At 39.7% G+C, this 16855-nt stretch overlaps 1 protein-coding gene across 1 annotated transcript in view; it reads right to left on the reverse strand.

Moving 5' to 3' along the window:
- myo3b (myosin IIIB) overlaps positions 1-16855 on the reverse strand; it is a 113246-nt gene that overhangs the window by 39799 nt on the left and 56592 nt on the right. Inside the window, exons 24-27 of the mRNA XM_038301181.1 lie at positions 9038-9117; positions 7308-7328; positions 6099-6176; positions 2205-2410 (exon numbers count right to left, since the gene is read on the reverse strand). Of these exons, the coding sequence (XP_038157109.1) occupies positions 2205-2410; positions 6099-6176; positions 7308-7328; positions 9038-9117 (385 nt within the window). The remainder of the gene's footprint in view (positions 1-2204; positions 2411-6098; positions 6177-7307; positions 7329-9037; positions 9118-16855) is intronic.

Raw genomic sequence — 16855 nt, forward strand, 5'->3', positions numbered from 1 at the left:
GCTGTAAAATATTAATGTTCATAAATGTTCAGAAAGCTTGAATGATCTGTTATGTTGATAGTGTAACTCATTTCAAATTATTTTTTTTTTTTGGAAAATTGTTCTTTTCAGCATATGATCTTACTTAATTAGCATATTTCCTTGTCTTTGTAATTTAAGACCTTCTTAAAACTGTGTATATTTTTCACACCATTTTTAAACAGGAAACAGGAAATCCTAGATTACTAATTGTCTGTTTTTAAAAATACCAAATTCAAATAAGGGTTAAAAAGGCCTCCATTACATTAAATTCACAAGAATTAGTGTTGTTGCGAAAGAAAAATCAATTTCCTCACATGACATTTTAGGCAGCATAAGATAAGATTTTCCCTAAGATAGTTGTAGTGAAAAAAAAGGCTTAATTTGCTTAAAAGCTTTTTGACACATCTTTCTCAGAGATATCAATAAATGTGGAGAGTGTTGTACTTTAGTATCTGTTAAAATAATAAAAAAGAAATATAGTAACAAACATATTTAGCATTTTTAAAGCTGAAATGAAGCCATCTGTGTCATAACAAAAACATAACACGGAACACACAAAATAAAATAAAAAATGCCGATCAGCAATCTAGCAAGAAAGAAGTTAAAATGTAGTTCTGAATATCTGATAACCAACAAATCCAAGTACTGTTTATTGTTGTAGCTCTGAAAACACAGTTCTGCTTTAAAGCAGATTACTGAACAATGTTTAAGAGACTAAATTAAACATCAGCTGCTCAGACAGAACAGAGCCCCATTGTTTCAACTCTGTTTAGGAAATCTTAAAATCAGAGTCCATTGGAGATCCCAGGCCTATCACTGGGGATCTGCCTCACTGCTGTTTATTGCTCACATTGTCTGAATCCAGGTTCTCTTGTTGCAGTTTATAGAATAGCAGCACAGAGCAGGGCGGCTCTGAGTGTTTGCACAGGGACATCAAGGCTCCAGAGCCCCTGGTTCATCTCCAGAGCTCCAGAGTTGGTCAAAAAGAGAAGAACAACAACAAGAAGAAAAAAGTTCTTTGAACTCCCCTCCCCGCCTCAGTCTAAAGCCTTTCATACTAATTCCTGTTGATACCTGTTATTTCTTTGATGGTAAATACAAAGCGCTGCAACATCAGACGAGCCTTTGATATGAGAGCACAAATTTAAATCAGTTTTTCTCCAAAGGTGCAGTTTAGCCATTCAGGTTTGTCTGTGCAACTCCGGCCGATCTCAGGTGGGATGACGCGGGCTGATAAACCAGGCTAAGACTGAAGGGGCTCTTTATTTGGCAGAATCATACCCGCAAAGAAAACGAAAAAAAAAAAATGTTTTCATGTCAAGTCATGCATGATCCTCTTGTAATCACTGTTTTACGAGGGGAAAAAGAAGGACAAGTATCATAAGCTCATGTTCAAAGTTTCAGCTCACCAAAATGAAGCAAACACTCTAAAGCTTCCCTTCAGCTGCAGGAGTAACCAGTCATCTCAAAGTTTTCTCCTACTGGCCGAAAGCCCAAGTTAATTAAAGTTCAAATCATTTTGATGCATCCACATTAGAAGTGGATGAAGATTTTTTTTCAAAGCAACAAAGATCAAACATGAGGATTTTTCTCCCAGACTAAATATGCTTTCTGTTTTTTCTTGAAATGACTCAGGACATTCAAGTTTGGGCTTAGGAATATTTAGCGAAGCCACGTTGAAAACATTGTGTTGAGTTTAGTAAGATTTATCAGATCATGTTCCACATTTTTAGAAGAAGTGCAGCCTTATGTAAAGTTAAACTAATGATGAGGCTCCTTTTTAATTGTGTTCTGACATAACACCATTGGGACAGGGAGGCTAGATTTGAGCTTTTCCAGGTCATTTAGTGAAAGAACAAACTCTCGTTATGAATAGTAGAAGAAAACCCATTAAAATGCATCCCCCCTTATAATTATGGTTCCACCCTGCTTGAATACGATCCATATTTCCCAGAATACACTATTCACCCAGTTAAAGAGGTTCCAAAATTAGGTGCTGCACTATCACTAATGACTACCAATTACTCAGCCTCTTGCTCAGCTCAACTTAAACTTCTATCTAATTAAACAACCCGTGTTTCTGTGTAATGCAGAGGGGCACTAACTTGTTCTGCATGCCCTCAAGAGGATGCAAAACAGCAGCCTAGAGTAGAAATGCAAACCCATCTCATTAACACTACAACCTGTTGACAAAATCCTCAAACTGGATGCGGTGGGAGTAGCCCTGTCTGCGGATGTTTGCCGTCTCCAGGATTCCAGTGTAGCGCAGTTGCACCATCACCCTCTCCTTGCAAAAGCGCAGCGCCTGCCTGTCGTCATTGGGTCTGATGCAGCGTACAAAGTGTGGCTGGCCCACCACCATCTTAGAAAGCAAGTCCATCAGGGAGTACTGTGGATTAAGAAAAAAAAAAAACAATAGTAGGAAGCAGAGAATGAGTATGTAAAAGCTGAGATATGTATGGATTCATATCAACAAATGGAAAAAAAGGCACAACTTTTTCCAGGAAGCCTGATATAAAGCGATAACAATTGCTTAGTATTAGTGCTTATACTATGCATTTGTTTTAAAGTCACATAGAATTGACAAAATTTGTTTAATTGCCGAAAGTCTTTGCATTCATAATCTTTTTCTGATATTGTAATACTACACTTTAAGATTAAGATTTTTTAAACAACTCACAATATAAGAGTGATAAGTAACTTAATTTTTATCAGTCAAAAAGATATGTTCTTAAAGGTGTATTTCGCAAGTTTAAAGGTAAATATTTTACTTTTTCTTTCCCATACATGTCCTTAAGGCTGGGTCACACTCTTGGTTTCTGACTCTGCAAGCTCTGAGGAGATTTTTTTTTCCTGTTACATTGGCTGTAGTGCGTATAGAAATACTCCTACTATGCATACAGTGAGCAGAGCAGATCCCAGTCTGTGTGGGCTCGGTTAGAGGTATGCAAACACTGTTGCATATGCCCCATTTTAGACTCTATCTCCCTGAAACTGATCCATGCCGAGTTCAGACTGAGCTTGGTTCAGTTAATTGAGCCAAGCCCGGTTGCTTGGGACCATTTACACACCACGCTAGCAGTTTCTCGCCCCCTATCGGCAGTCCACTATACTACAGCTATCAAGGCAGGAATTACGCAAACAAAGATGGCGGCACACATAAAATTCAGGGACTTATGTGCCAGGATAGCCTCCTCCGCCCAAATTTTAATGAGAGTCTCAATCTCAGCACCATCCCAGGTCGTACCACTCTCTTTGGATGCCATTTATTGTTAATAGGCTGAGAAGAAGTTTATGTTGTGAAAAGGTGAAAAGACCTGTGAATTGCAAAGCCAGACACGCAGGAAAACCTGCAAAATGAGTCAGCGGACTGTAAACAGGAGATGACGCCGTCTGCTCATGCACTTCTTGTTATCAGAGAACCGAGCCACAACTGAACTGTACCGAGCCCTACTGCTGAACTAGTACTAGATTTAGTATGGTTCCGTTGTGTCTGGCACGGTCCAGTTCAGTTGTGGTCCATTTAAACTCAACAGTTATCTCAGTTACCATGCTCGGACGATTCTTAGCATGGTTTTAAAAGGGTAGCGTAAAAGGGGCTATAGAGTCTTCTGTGTTCTGACCAGCCCAATGCATTTTCAATTTGCTACAAGTGGCAAAACTTCATACAAACTGATTTCCCATCTGTGTTTTCAGGAATTTAGAACTGCCCGATGTGTAAAATGACCTTTCCTCTATTTACCGTAGTTGCTTCTATAGGCTTTATTAATCAGTTAACAAGAGAGTGAGTTGGGCTGAATTCTCTGGGCGTGCACATGGGTGTGACATGCCGAGTGCTCTCATTTAACTTGCTACTTTGTTGGAGCTTCACAACAGGAAGGGAACACAGGCGATTGTTTGTTGAGATGGCTCCGAAAACATCAGTCACAAGTGCACCTAGAACCCCATCACAGACTTCATACAAGAGTGAGGAAACAGGTCAAAGTTAAGTTTGACTAACAAGGAATTAAGCTGATATTAGTTTTTACCAAAGGAAGGAGTTCAGATCTGCCCTGGGAATGAAAACCTGCAGTGACATTTCATCCAGAATAACTTTAGTATTCATTACTTTTTTAGCGCAGAAAACATAACACCTCTAAATAACAGAACTGTGCATTACAGTAGCAGATTGTGGTGCTTTTCTTTGTTACTGGTGCCATATCAACTTTTCGCCAAAGGGAAATCTGCCAAAAAACCTGGAACTTGCACACTGCCCCTTTAAATTACCGGTAGTAAAAAATATCACACATGACTGGCTGATAAAAAAAGAAAAATCTGGTCGACATGTTTGCTAATCTGTGAACCCCAGTCTCACACTGACTGCTCCCTTTGATGCTTGTCATTTTCACTTTGTCTCTGTGTGCAGAAATTCTAAAGAAAGTGAATTGAATCAAATGTTTGTTTGCTTTTTAAACAAAGGACCTTGAATTCAATTAGTACACCTTTTGAAGACATTAAAACATAACCAGGCTGCATAATGGAGCACTGGTTTGACTGCATGTAAAGTGTGCATGTATTACTAGCAACTTAATACTATGTTTTCTAACTGTTCAACTACACACCAAGTCGAACTTTATCCCTTATTAAGCAATAAGAGAATAAGACGTTGCACTTGTGGTGTATCCAAATTGTCTTTGTGATGGGAAGTTATCGTGTTCAAATTCAGCAAAACAAAAATCTAAGGAGAGACACAAGTAAAGACCTTAATTTGTCATGATCCGATAAGGGTATGTAATCTCAAAAAAAGATGATAAGAACATGAAAAACGTTTTAACCTGGATATTTTTTCCTTTATTTTGAAATAACAGGCTTCTTAAATTGGCGCAGTGGGTAGCACTGCTGCCTTGCAGCAAGAACGTTCTGGGTTTGATCCCTGGCCCGGGGTCTTTCTACATGGATTTTGCATTTTTTCCCTGAGCATGCGTGGGTTCTCTCCGGATATTCCGGCCTCCTCCCACATCTTCTTCTAAAAATGACTGTTAGGTTAATTGGCTTCTCTAGATTAGATTAGATTAGATTAGATGAGGTTTATTGATCTCACAGCGGAGAGATTCTCCTTAGGTGTGAGTGTGTGCGTGAATGGTTGTATGTCTTGTTTGTCTCTGGGTTGCCCTGCGATGGACTGGCAACCTTTCTAGGGTGTACCATTGACTGCTGGAGATAGGCACCAGCACCCCTTGCGACCCCAAATGCATGTCAGATAATGGATGGATGGATGGATGGATGGATGGATGGATGGATGGATGGATGGATGGATGGATGGATGGATGGATGGATGGATGGATGGATGGATGGATGGATGGATGGATGGATGGATGGATGGGGCTTCTTGAATTTAAATTTCCATATTCAAATCAAATCCTGTCCCAGCCATAAGCTGTACATTGTGATGTAATTTTTATTAAGTTAACGAAACAATACTTTTAGATCAATCCAAGGCTTCCGGTTTCCGGACAGGTCCTCTTACTGCCTTCTATGTTTAGAGAGTGAAGCTCCTTTGTCACATAAAGTGTAAAATGCTGCACTGTTTTGATAATCCTGAAAACTTTCATATGATTGGCTTAGAAACGAGGAAATTAAAACTGGCTATATACATCTCAATTTCTATAGGGAATGTAACTTTAATTCCAGGTAACAGATGAAAATTCTTTTTGGTGAATTTTAAAGTACATTTCTTATTGCTCTTTTCATTTTTGATCTAATACCATAGATGGTACTAATTTATCATCCAGAATTCTAAGTTTGATTAATGTTGTTTTTATTGGCTGAGTACCAGAGTGGGTTATAGAATCTTTCAAACTGTCTCTAGTCTTTCTTTGATCTTGTTATCTGATGCTATTGATACAGTTGAAGTTCATCAATTGTGCATGAAGCACAATAAAACAGATCACGACTTGGATTTTTCTTTCTTTTCAAGATGATTGGATGCCTGCAGAATCTAAATATCTATCAAAAGCAACAAAGAGACATAAAAAAGAAAGACAGACAGACGGACAAACTTTTTTTGATTACTGAGATATTAGAACAAAGAAACCTACACGGAAGTATGATGCCATAGTTTGCCTTCTCATGCTGGTGGTTTCTTCTGGGTGTCGCATCATCTCCATGGTGTCCACCTGGACATAAGCATTCAGAGTTAAAATCCTACAATCTTGGAACCAGTCAGACTTGACCCAAGACTTGTAAATGTGAAGTTTTTAATGTGCAGCCTGGCTGTTCTTAGTAGCCTCTGCAGAGATATCATTATTGCACAGATAATATAGCAGCTTTTCTTTTACTAAACAGGCAACATGGGAATACGCAGCTGCACTAAGTGCCGTTAAAGCAACAAAAAGCTGATAAACAGTTAAAACCAACTATCTAGAGAATAATTCGGCACTGCTGAGGGGCATGGGAAAATTGCAGAGCATTGCGGGTAATAAGAGTTGCCTCCACCGCGCAGACAGTCATTCGAATGACGACGGATTAACGAGGACACAGTTTAAGCTTTCTAACAGCCCTTACATTTCATAGCTTCATCAAAATTAATGATGCAATATATATTTTATGGCAAGTCAATGCAGCAAAGTGCATATCTGAATACTTTATTTTATTCTTGCTCAAAGGAAGAAAGGTATCTTCTCTGGGTGCAAAAACAGAATAAGGTTTTCTCATACTTTGTACTTGTGCATGTATCTGCTTTCAGATGAGCAAATGATTATCTTGGACCCACTTCTACTTTCTAACAAGCATGGCAACACTTTAATCAGACAACTTTTTATGAGGGTCAACTTTTCTCCGGTTCTGATTGAGAAAAAGGCAGCATACATATCGCATCAGTCCCACTGAGCTGTTATTAGTGAGACTTTTTCCCCGTCAAGAACAAAAAAAGAGTAGGCGGAAGTTGGAGGAAGTTCATCAAAGAAAATCTGTTTTTCAATGGTTATTTTTCCCAAAATGTTTGTTTCTAATTTCAAGAGGTTTTTCTTGAATTGCAGAGACATCTAAGAGTATTTGTTTACATTGATAACACAGAATTGTTGCTGTGTGAGAAAAATATTTCAAAAGAGATAATTTACATTTTCCCCTGCCAGATACTGATTGAAGTTAGAAAAGCAAAGCTCCACACAATTCAACCTTCACTAAAATGTTCAGTTGATTTTGCAGCGCTTCCTTTAATGACAGCTCGCAATTTGGATACGCTTTACAGTTTTGGGGGAAATGCATGTAGATTTAGAGGGTTTTACTGGTTGCAACTAAAGTCTTACCTTCAGTAGGTATTTTGGAGACTTTGGGTGCAGCATGTGTTTGCCAATCACATAGAAAAAGAGGAAAAAGAGAAATGGAGGGACAGAAATTGAAAACACTCACCCTAAAGTAGGGTGTCATTTTAAACCATCAGGTGATTTTGTGTGTGTGTAGAAGGATGGAAGGCAACAGTCACTGTCCTCTGCTCACTTATTGGCCCCCCAAGCAAACATCTGAAAAACCTAAACTGAAGTCTTTGTTTCACAAACATAATATGAAGTTTTGAAGAACAGGTGTTTTTCAAAACATGTGTTTTCAAAACATTTGTTTGACAAGCAGATACTTTCATAAAATATAACCTTTTTCCAGCGTAACATAGAATAGAATAGAACAGAATAGAATAGAATAGAATATAATAGAATAATCCCTCATTGTTCTATATTTAGAAATTTCAGTGACATCAGCAATGAAACAAATGGGTAAATGAAAGCATACATGTACTCAAAAGACTAAAAATATATAAGAGAAGAACAAAAATAAAGAAGTTTACAAAGATTAAAGCAAGAGAAAAACTACAAGACAATTCATTTGAATTATTTTTTTCTGAGTATGACTGGCCTCAATTATACTGCACAAATGTATTCAAATTAAATTCTATAAAATCATGGGGATCTGATTTTTTGCATCTTCACACATTTCTATGAAATAAATGTAAACTTTTTGAAGTTGTGTATTAAAACATTCATCATCAATTAATCAACTGCTAAAAATAATAATGTGAAATCGGAGGGGGGAAACATTTATTGACAATTCAAATTCCTACAGCTCTCTTAAACACTTCATAGGTTCAGCGCTACATCATCAGACATCTCAGTTTTCCCCCTCCGGAGGACAAAATGGTGTGAATCGTGTTCAAGTGTCCTTTCTGTCATAAGAGAATTCAACCCATGAGCTTCCACAAAAAACTCCCTGAAATACCAGAAGTAACAATTTGGTGAACTCTTCCACTGGTAGCTGAAAATGGGTCAATATTGGGCCTTTCATCAGGACGTTGATCAAACACTTGGCTGAAATTAATACAGAACCATATCTTGAAAGAAAGTTCACTTTTTCCAAGGCAATCTCAATCCTAAGAACCAAGATTATAAATAACTCTGGACAATAACCCTAATAAAAAACGAAAGACACCAAGGTTTATGCATGCTCTAGCTCAGTGAACATGGACTGAAGACTGTAACTATTAGGACATTAGGAAATACCACAATAAATTAGACCCCAGTATAGCATTTGTCAACCAAATTCTGTTAATTTTTAAACAACTCTATAAATGTGCCTGTTAAGTGGGAAAATAAATTCAGTATTTGTTACTTTAAAGAAACAGTTTTGGCAAATGACGGTTCCAAAGACAGATATATGGTCAAGCATGTTTTATGAACCAATAAATAGGTTTAAATGTTTGAATATGACACTCTTTTGAAGTTGATGTTTGCACTGCATAAATCCATTAATGAATTCAATAAATTCTCCACTGTCTGTTAGCAAGAAAACTCTGATATATGACTTTCAAGCTGCAAACCCAAATAACAGATGGCAATCCTACATCACCACAAGCTAGATAGCCAACAGGGTAGGTAGTCAATTAATATGGCTATGCTTCATAGCGCAGCTTTTACTGTGTTTCTTATGGAGCAATGCCTGTGAGCAACAAATAAAAAGCAGTGCTTGCTAATTCACATTACTGGGACCTCACCTTGCTGCGTCCTGAGCTTAGTTGAGGAGGCAGAGATCTGGAGGCAGCAGTGACCCGAGCCCTGGACATCGCCAGATTGCCTGTTGAATATTAAATCATTACAATAATAAGTCACTTTTGGCAGTTTCCAGATAAAAAATAAATCATAAAGTTCTTCACAATGAAATATGATACTGCTTCATTTGAACAGTACAACATAAAACGAGTAGAGAATTTAGATCCTTAAAGGAATAGTACACCCAAAACATGATTAGCCTTCATTTTCTACTCACCCCCATGCTGCACAACACTCTGGAGTACTTTTTTGATATCTCAAATGCATCTGGAGATCTGGGAGGCTCCTTGCTGTCTGCTGACATTCAAATAATGGAGGTCTACGGCGCCCGAGACAGAAAGGTCCACAAAAGTCCACAAAAACGTGTCAATATTCCTCCATACTGCTCGTCCAATGTAATCCAAGTGTCCTGAGTGGGTAGCGTCCATAATTTACTCGAAACGAAGTCATTTAGAACGTTTTAGAGCCTAAACAGTAGTGTATAGGATTTCCTAATAGCGCCCCCATGCGCGCTCACGATTCTACGGAAGCCGGCAGACCAAACCAGCGCATTCAGCTCGGCAAAGAACTCATGCTCTTCCTCAACACTGAAGTCCTCAGACATTTTTCTTTCGTTGTTTCTTTCTTTGCACAGGTAAACAGCACATTTCTTCTTCTACGCTTGCATTATCGGCAGAGCAGACGCTGAATGCGCACTTTCTTCCGGTTTGGTCTGCTGGCTTCCGTAGAATCGTGAGCGCGCATGGGGGCGCTATTAGGAAATCCTATACACTACTGTTTATGCTCTAAAACGTTCTAAATGACTTCGTTTCGAGTAAATTCTGGATTCTACCCACTCAGGACACTTGGATTACATTGGACGAGCAGTATGGAGGAATATTGACACGTTTTTTGTGGACTTTTATGGACCTTTCTGTCTCGGGCGCCATAGACCTCCATTATTTGAATGTCAGCAGACAGCAAGAAGCCTCCCAGATCTCCAGATGCATTTGAGATATCAAAAAAGTACTCCAGAGTTTTGTTCAGCATGGGGGTGAGTAGAAAATGAAGGCTAATCATGTTTTGGGTGTACTATTCCTTTAAACCGCAGTCCAGCAGCTTCTGGATAAAGGGAACAAAAGCCAAATTACTTCCTTGGCATGTCCTTACATTTTACAGAGGCCTGGCCATTATCCATTCATATGTTTTGGGTGTGAAGAAGAAGGCATGCCAAAACTTTAGGAAAGTGGCACGGACGTTACCCATGCCCTAGAAAATACCATGCCTATATGGAACTCAAAATAACTTAATGTCCTAAATGTCAACCCATGTCAAAAACATGAAAACACATGACTTTTTACAACTGAATTGCATAAATTGAATCTAAATGGCCATCAGATTGAGAGGCCTATTCATAAAGGTGATGTAGAAAACATATTCAAAGGCACAAGTTTCCAACTCACTGTGATCATGCAAAAACAAAAAGATTTAAGCAGTTCTAATGGCCTTATGGTAATGATTATTGAGAAATACTAAAAACATCCGACTGAGGCAATTGCACTACAATGTTTGTGCTCCTACAGCAGCTGCCTCATAAAATACTATTCAAGGAGCCTAAATCTCTGTGAATCCCATGGACTCAGGAGTGCAGCTGCATGCACAGCAGTCAAACAGGCACACACACACAGTAGAAAGGATATGAGCATAGCATATGCAAGACAGTCTGAACATTTCAAAGTTTCTGCACAAGATGTCCAAATGTTTTCTCTGGCTATATCTTCAGAGGCTAAACTGTGATTAATAGCAGTGAAAGAAGCCTTTGAAGCAGGATTGGTGACATCAAAGTCCTAATCCATGGGTGGCAGGATTTTTATAATGAGTGGGAAGTATCTTAACACATTTCAAAGGGTTTACTCCATGAATAAACAATAGCTGCACAGATGTGGCACACACACCTTTAGAAAAATATGTCTGCAGACACAGGAGGCAGCATTACCCAGGCAGCCGAGTATGGCAGGGTGGTAAACCTTTGTAAGTTTTCTAAGATAAAGCCGAACTGACAGGCCAACAATTGTTCTAGATTGTCTACCACATAAATCCCAACTTTTCAAAATGCAAATATACATTTGGCTCCTTTAATATCTCGCGTCACACACCGAAGACGTCGTCTGACAGAGAGCCAGAAAAACAATAAAGACTGGTTCAGCGGCAGGCTTTCCTCAGAGGCCGATCAGAGGAGTGTTGGAAGTTTTAAGCATGGCAAGAGATCAAAAATTGACTTTAGATGGATTAATCAACAGCTGGCCCTATTCTAACTTTAGACAAAGGACCCCCTATTGGCGCTAAGGGTTCCACGGCAAGCCAAAGCAACTTAGTGCCTCATGGGACAAAAATATAAACAGAAACATTAATGCATATACTGCTGTTGTCCAAACAACCCTAAACATATAAGGTAAGAACACATCAAAAGATCTTTTCAAGCTTGTAGTGATGGTGCTTTTATATTCCGACAGTCGTCAAATGATTGTATGCATGTTTTTGCAAATGTATTACGCTGTTAATGTTCTGACATATTTAAATATGTCACTTTAAATCTGCAGAAAATACATTAAAAAAAAGTATATACATGGTCTTAAAAATATGCTATGATGAAGAGATTTGGCCAAAGACCTTGACTTTAAGGAAACCAGAGGCAGGTTTTTATTACCACGAACGGTACTTCGGCACCATTATCCCCCCCTAAAAAAAAAGAGTGATCTTTAAGAACGGCGCTGTTAAAGCTGTGTCGGGTACATTACTAACACACAGGCAGGGAGGGCCCAGCTCCAATTAGCCCAGAGTAAAGCTGGATGGATTAATTGGAGTGGGTTTGTGCAAATGAAGTGCGCTCTCTCCTCTCCCCATTAGTGCTGCTGGGCCAGATCATCTGAGCACATTTGTCATGATGAATTAGCAGCTGCGAGTGGAACGGGCTCGTAGAGTGTCACTGTGCTTTCACGCCTCTCACTTCCATGACACCATCAAGAGGAGATGAAGGGGGCTGCGCCACGAAGAGACAAACTATGACAGTTGTACCTAAGCCTCGCAAACGGACACTCACCGCTTTCTTCACTTATTCCTTGGCGGGTCGTATTAATTCACATTTCTTGCGGATTTTGCATCCCCCTTCAGACTACATGATTAGAGCATGGGTTAATAGTCAGTATCCTCAAAGATTTCCTCCCCTTGAGACATTAAAACCATGGGAACACCTATGATGTCCGGCCTGAAAGGAGACACTCTAATTTAGATACAGTGGGGAAACTTGTCTAATGATGGGGATCATAATTATTCAAACAGAGAGAAGGACAAGAAGGGGAAGATTTGTTCTTTGACATTGAGGGGAGAAAAAAAGCTTCATGCGTTTTTAGATTCAGCCAGAGAGTTCGCACTTTTATCAGTTCTCTCAAATGAGGAAAATAAATGAAAGTGAAAAGAAGTTGTGAAATAAGAGATTAAAAATTAAAAAAGGAGTGCAGGTGAGTTGAATTTTCCCCATCAGGTCATTTAGTTGTGAGAAACAGGTGGACAAGCCTCCCCGCTGTTCGTTTCTGCTTCATGCATGTTGCTTTTGGCGGTGACTTCTAGGACAACTGAAGAGAGAGGAAGAGTGGCATTTGGGGAGGGGGCAAAAAGAGAGAAAAAAAGAAAACCCTTCCTTGGCATCTGTGCGTTCACTTTGAAAATTAAGCCCAGCAAGAATCCTGTAGGAGAAAAAAAAAAAAGCTCAAGCTGGCAGTTGTATTGGGGCTCTATTGACAAGAATAGTCAATGTGCCTAGGATTAAAAAGCAATCCCGCGTTCAATATGACACCTCCCTACACGCCTTTATGAGTGCCAGTATGTGGCTTGTACTTCTGAAGCTGTGGATCGAGCTGTCGACACAGGGGACAATCAAAGTTGTACGAGCGAGCAGCCTTACCGAGCTGAGTGAGCAAAGGCTTGCCGGATATCACCCCTGCTTTTCCCGCTCTCTTTTTCAAAACATATGATCTCGAAACCCAACTCAGCAACCAAGCAAATTAGATTATAGGACCCATAACCCGACGCCACCCTCCCCACCACCACCGTTTATGCCTGGAGATGGCTTCAGGGGCTGTTGATTTAAATGCCATCCAGTACTGTCAAAGCAGATCAATCATAAAACGCATGGTGTAATTGGCTTTTAGTGACACAACACAGTGTTGCATTTATCAAAGGATGTTGCACCATGTGACTTCTGAGAGCCGGCTCCCTGCCACTGATGTGCGGGGTCGCCATAAATCCCAGTGCTGACTCAATTTTTTTTCCAAATACAACTATTTGGAAAGAATAATTATAAAAGTATTACTCAGTGCGTGTATTTCTTGGTAGTTTTCTAGGAGAAGATCTGCCTGTTGGGATGAAAAAAGGCCTGTGCTGGGAAGAGAACAAAGAGTCAAACGTGTCACAGACAGAGTAGGGAGAAGCCTGTCAAGAGGATCTCCTTTTACATGAAGGCACATAGAGGATGGGAGAACTGTGGCCTGGCTTGGAGATGTAAAAAAATAAAGTTTAAATATTTGACAACTTATGCTTTAAAGCTTGAAAGATCATAAGAGAACTTGTTAGGTTTACAAGCATCATTGCATCTGCAAACTTAAAAAAAACACCTAAATGTAGGCAGTCAAGGAAAAAAAAAAATTATGGTTATTTAGGTTCCTGTTAAAACTTCCATCATTAAAGTTTTGCATGTGTGCTTTTAAGACTTGAAGCTATTTTTTGTAAATGCAGTCACCAGGGCAAAAAATACATAAACATACACCCTCTCCAGGAGGGAGGCTCTGAAGATTTTCCCAGAGGTGGAGGTTAAAACACACAATGTAGTGAATTTCAGAGATATGCCAGACACAACACATCTGCATAAAACCTAATGATTAAATCATTCTCAGATGGGTTACTGAACTGTAAAATATACACAAGCTTTGGGAGAGTACTTAAAGAAATCTGGTCAATAATCAACTTGTCCTTTTTTGTTCTGAAAATATTTTAGTGTTAAGCAAGATAAAAATGCAAGTAGCAGTACATCCATTGGGGGTTTTATACAAACTTTTGAAGATTTATTGTTTTTTAAAGCAATGCTAACTAAATAACAAAACTTAAAGCATCACCACTTTGAAACTAACAAAGGAGAGCCAAGGAGCTTCAGTAATAGGGTTGTCAACCATCCCTTGAAAAACTGAATCATTCCAAATTTAGAAATTAAAGTAGAGGAAAAGGGACGCACTTTTTCCCATATTACTATGAGAGTAAAAATATAGTCAGTAAAAAGCTATTGGAAAATGAAGAACAAGGAAACGTTAGATACAAAACTTATGGTAAACTTATCCCTGGGCCCTGTCCTGCGTTGTGACCAGTGAGTTGACAACATATGTGTAACGATCAATACGCTCATCCCATTGATCGAGCAAAGTGTTGCTGATGGAGAAGATAGCGGGAGACAACAGATGAGGGATGAACGGAGTAACTTAAATGCTGACGCTGCTTTTTGGGGCGGACAACTCCTCGCTGCTGCAAGAGCACAGAGGAAATACAAGTGGAAAAAGTAGGCTATCGCCACATTGTCTAATGATGGGGATCATAGCCTATAGTCATTGCATTTAAGGCACAAATATGTTTACAAGTTTGCATAAGTTTGCTATTGCACCAAAAATGTACACTATTTATGTATTGTTTTATATTCATTTTTACACTTTGAAGTTAAGCAGGAAAGGCTTATGTTTACGATACCTATTTTATTCAGCAAAGTTTATATTTTGAAATATTATATTGTATGTAGTGCATTTTGTATTAAAGGGAATTGCTGTATAATAATTTGCTTTCTATGTGTTCATGTCACTCAAAAATATGCATCTAATTAAACGCAGATCTGATTCAAATAGTTAAAAAAATAATTTAACACATGGATGGCAGCTAAAAAAAAAATCACCACGCCAGGAGGGGTAAAGGCAATCAGGTCAGCTGCCACACATGAGGTGTCCTTTTTTTTTTTTTTAGGGAGTTGGCAACCCTATTCAGTAACAACAAGAAGGCTAAGTGGGTGCTAGTGGTAGCTCTATTTTATAAATTCACATTCGATATGCGAAATATATTACATTGGATTTGAATATGTTTAATGGTGTCTATACTTATGCTGTCTTTATTTACTTAAATGTAAAATCAAACAGTTGTTTCGATAGAGGCTTGTTTTGATTGATGCATTGCATGTGTGCCGGATGTCACGATTGGAACTATGATGTGGAGGATCAGGAACTGCTGGCGGTAAAGCTAGCACTGGAAGAATAGCACAATTGGTTGGAGTTGGGGTCCAAGGTTCCATTCTTGGTTTGGACTGACCACAAGATTTGGAATACCTTAAGTCGGCTTATAGACTTAACCCCAGAAAGGCGAGGTGGGTACTCTTTTTTGGATGCTTTAATTTCTCTCTGTCTTACAGGCCCCGGACTAGGAATGCAAAAATCTGACACACTGTCCCGGGTGTTCAAGGCGGACGAGAGTTAAGTGGTATAGATGACTATGGTTTCACACTGTGAGCAGGTAGAACCACATCGGACTCAGCTCCGCAGCGAGATGGAGCTACTTGTAGCTTCTAACCAGTAGAAGTGTTAGGAATCCAGTTTGTGTCGGTTGTGTTTTTGTGTTTTCTCCCTCCAACCACCAAGTGGCGCCCGGATCTCTTTGGCACTTCCACACACCTGCGGATGGTTGCCTCATTATCTGAGGACTCTTAAGCTGCTGACTGCCAATACCTTGATGCCAGAGTGTTTGCCAGTTTTGGGGAGTCATCCTGCAAACTGGATGTTTGGGCCTTCTCCCTCTGTAAGGATCGTTTGAGCTTCCCACTGAGCGGGGGATGCGGGCTGGAAGTTTGGACCTTCTCCCACCGAAAGGATTGTTTGAGCTTCACACTGAGCAGGGGATAAATCTCCACATGAACCGTTCAAGTACTTCAGTAAATCTAAGTGGCAGCTAGCTCCACCGCTCCTCAAGGAACCAACCAAACCTGAGTAAACCCTGTCTGCCTTCCAACGACTCAACCAAATCCTGGAACAACGCACACCGACATGATTCTGGGAAGGACACCTTTTCAGAAAACGTGAGTCCCGTTACAGTTCCTGCTTTTGCAAGTCGTCGCTCAATTTTCCCACTGAGCCTGAACTAAACACTGAACTTCCCTTCTCACTTCCAGTTCTGGTTCACAAGCGTTCAGAGTAACACTGGACCCATCTCATCGTGTTTTTACTAAAACCTGTTAAACCTCTCCCCTGGTTCTCTGAGTGGTTTCCTGCATGTGGGTCAGATCCCTGAACAAGATCATGACAAGAAGAGGAATATGAAAATCACTAGAGAGAAATGCGCTGCCTTAGCAATTTGTGCAATTTTGTGCTTAAGGCCCTAAAAAGAAAAGGCAATGACATTTTTGGACATACAGATGGCGAGTAAACATGGCTACTACGGTCTGTCAATTTGACAGAAAGAACTCTATTTCACTCGCACCCCCGCCATGCTTCTGTGTTTTCGTCTGAGAGGAAGAAGAAGAATCCTTGTTGCGCATGCCCATTGAGCGATTTGCTCACAACAGTCAACTGAAAATCAAACATTTGATTTTCTCCCGACCTCAAAATTCCTGGTCGAGAGGTGTTTGTGAGAGGCTGATCGCCCCTCGTTACCCCCTGTACACTAAACGATGCACGACGTACGATCAGGCTGAAACTCAGCCCGATTGA

The sequence above is a fragment of the Cyprinodon tularosa genome, unplaced genomic scaffold, assembly GCF_016077235.1.
Source record: "Cyprinodon tularosa strain WSP-4 unplaced genomic scaffold, ASM1607723v1 ctg463, whole genome shotgun sequence".
Lineage (NCBI taxonomy): Eukaryota > Metazoa > Chordata > Actinopteri > Cyprinodontiformes > Cyprinodontidae > Cyprinodon > Cyprinodon tularosa.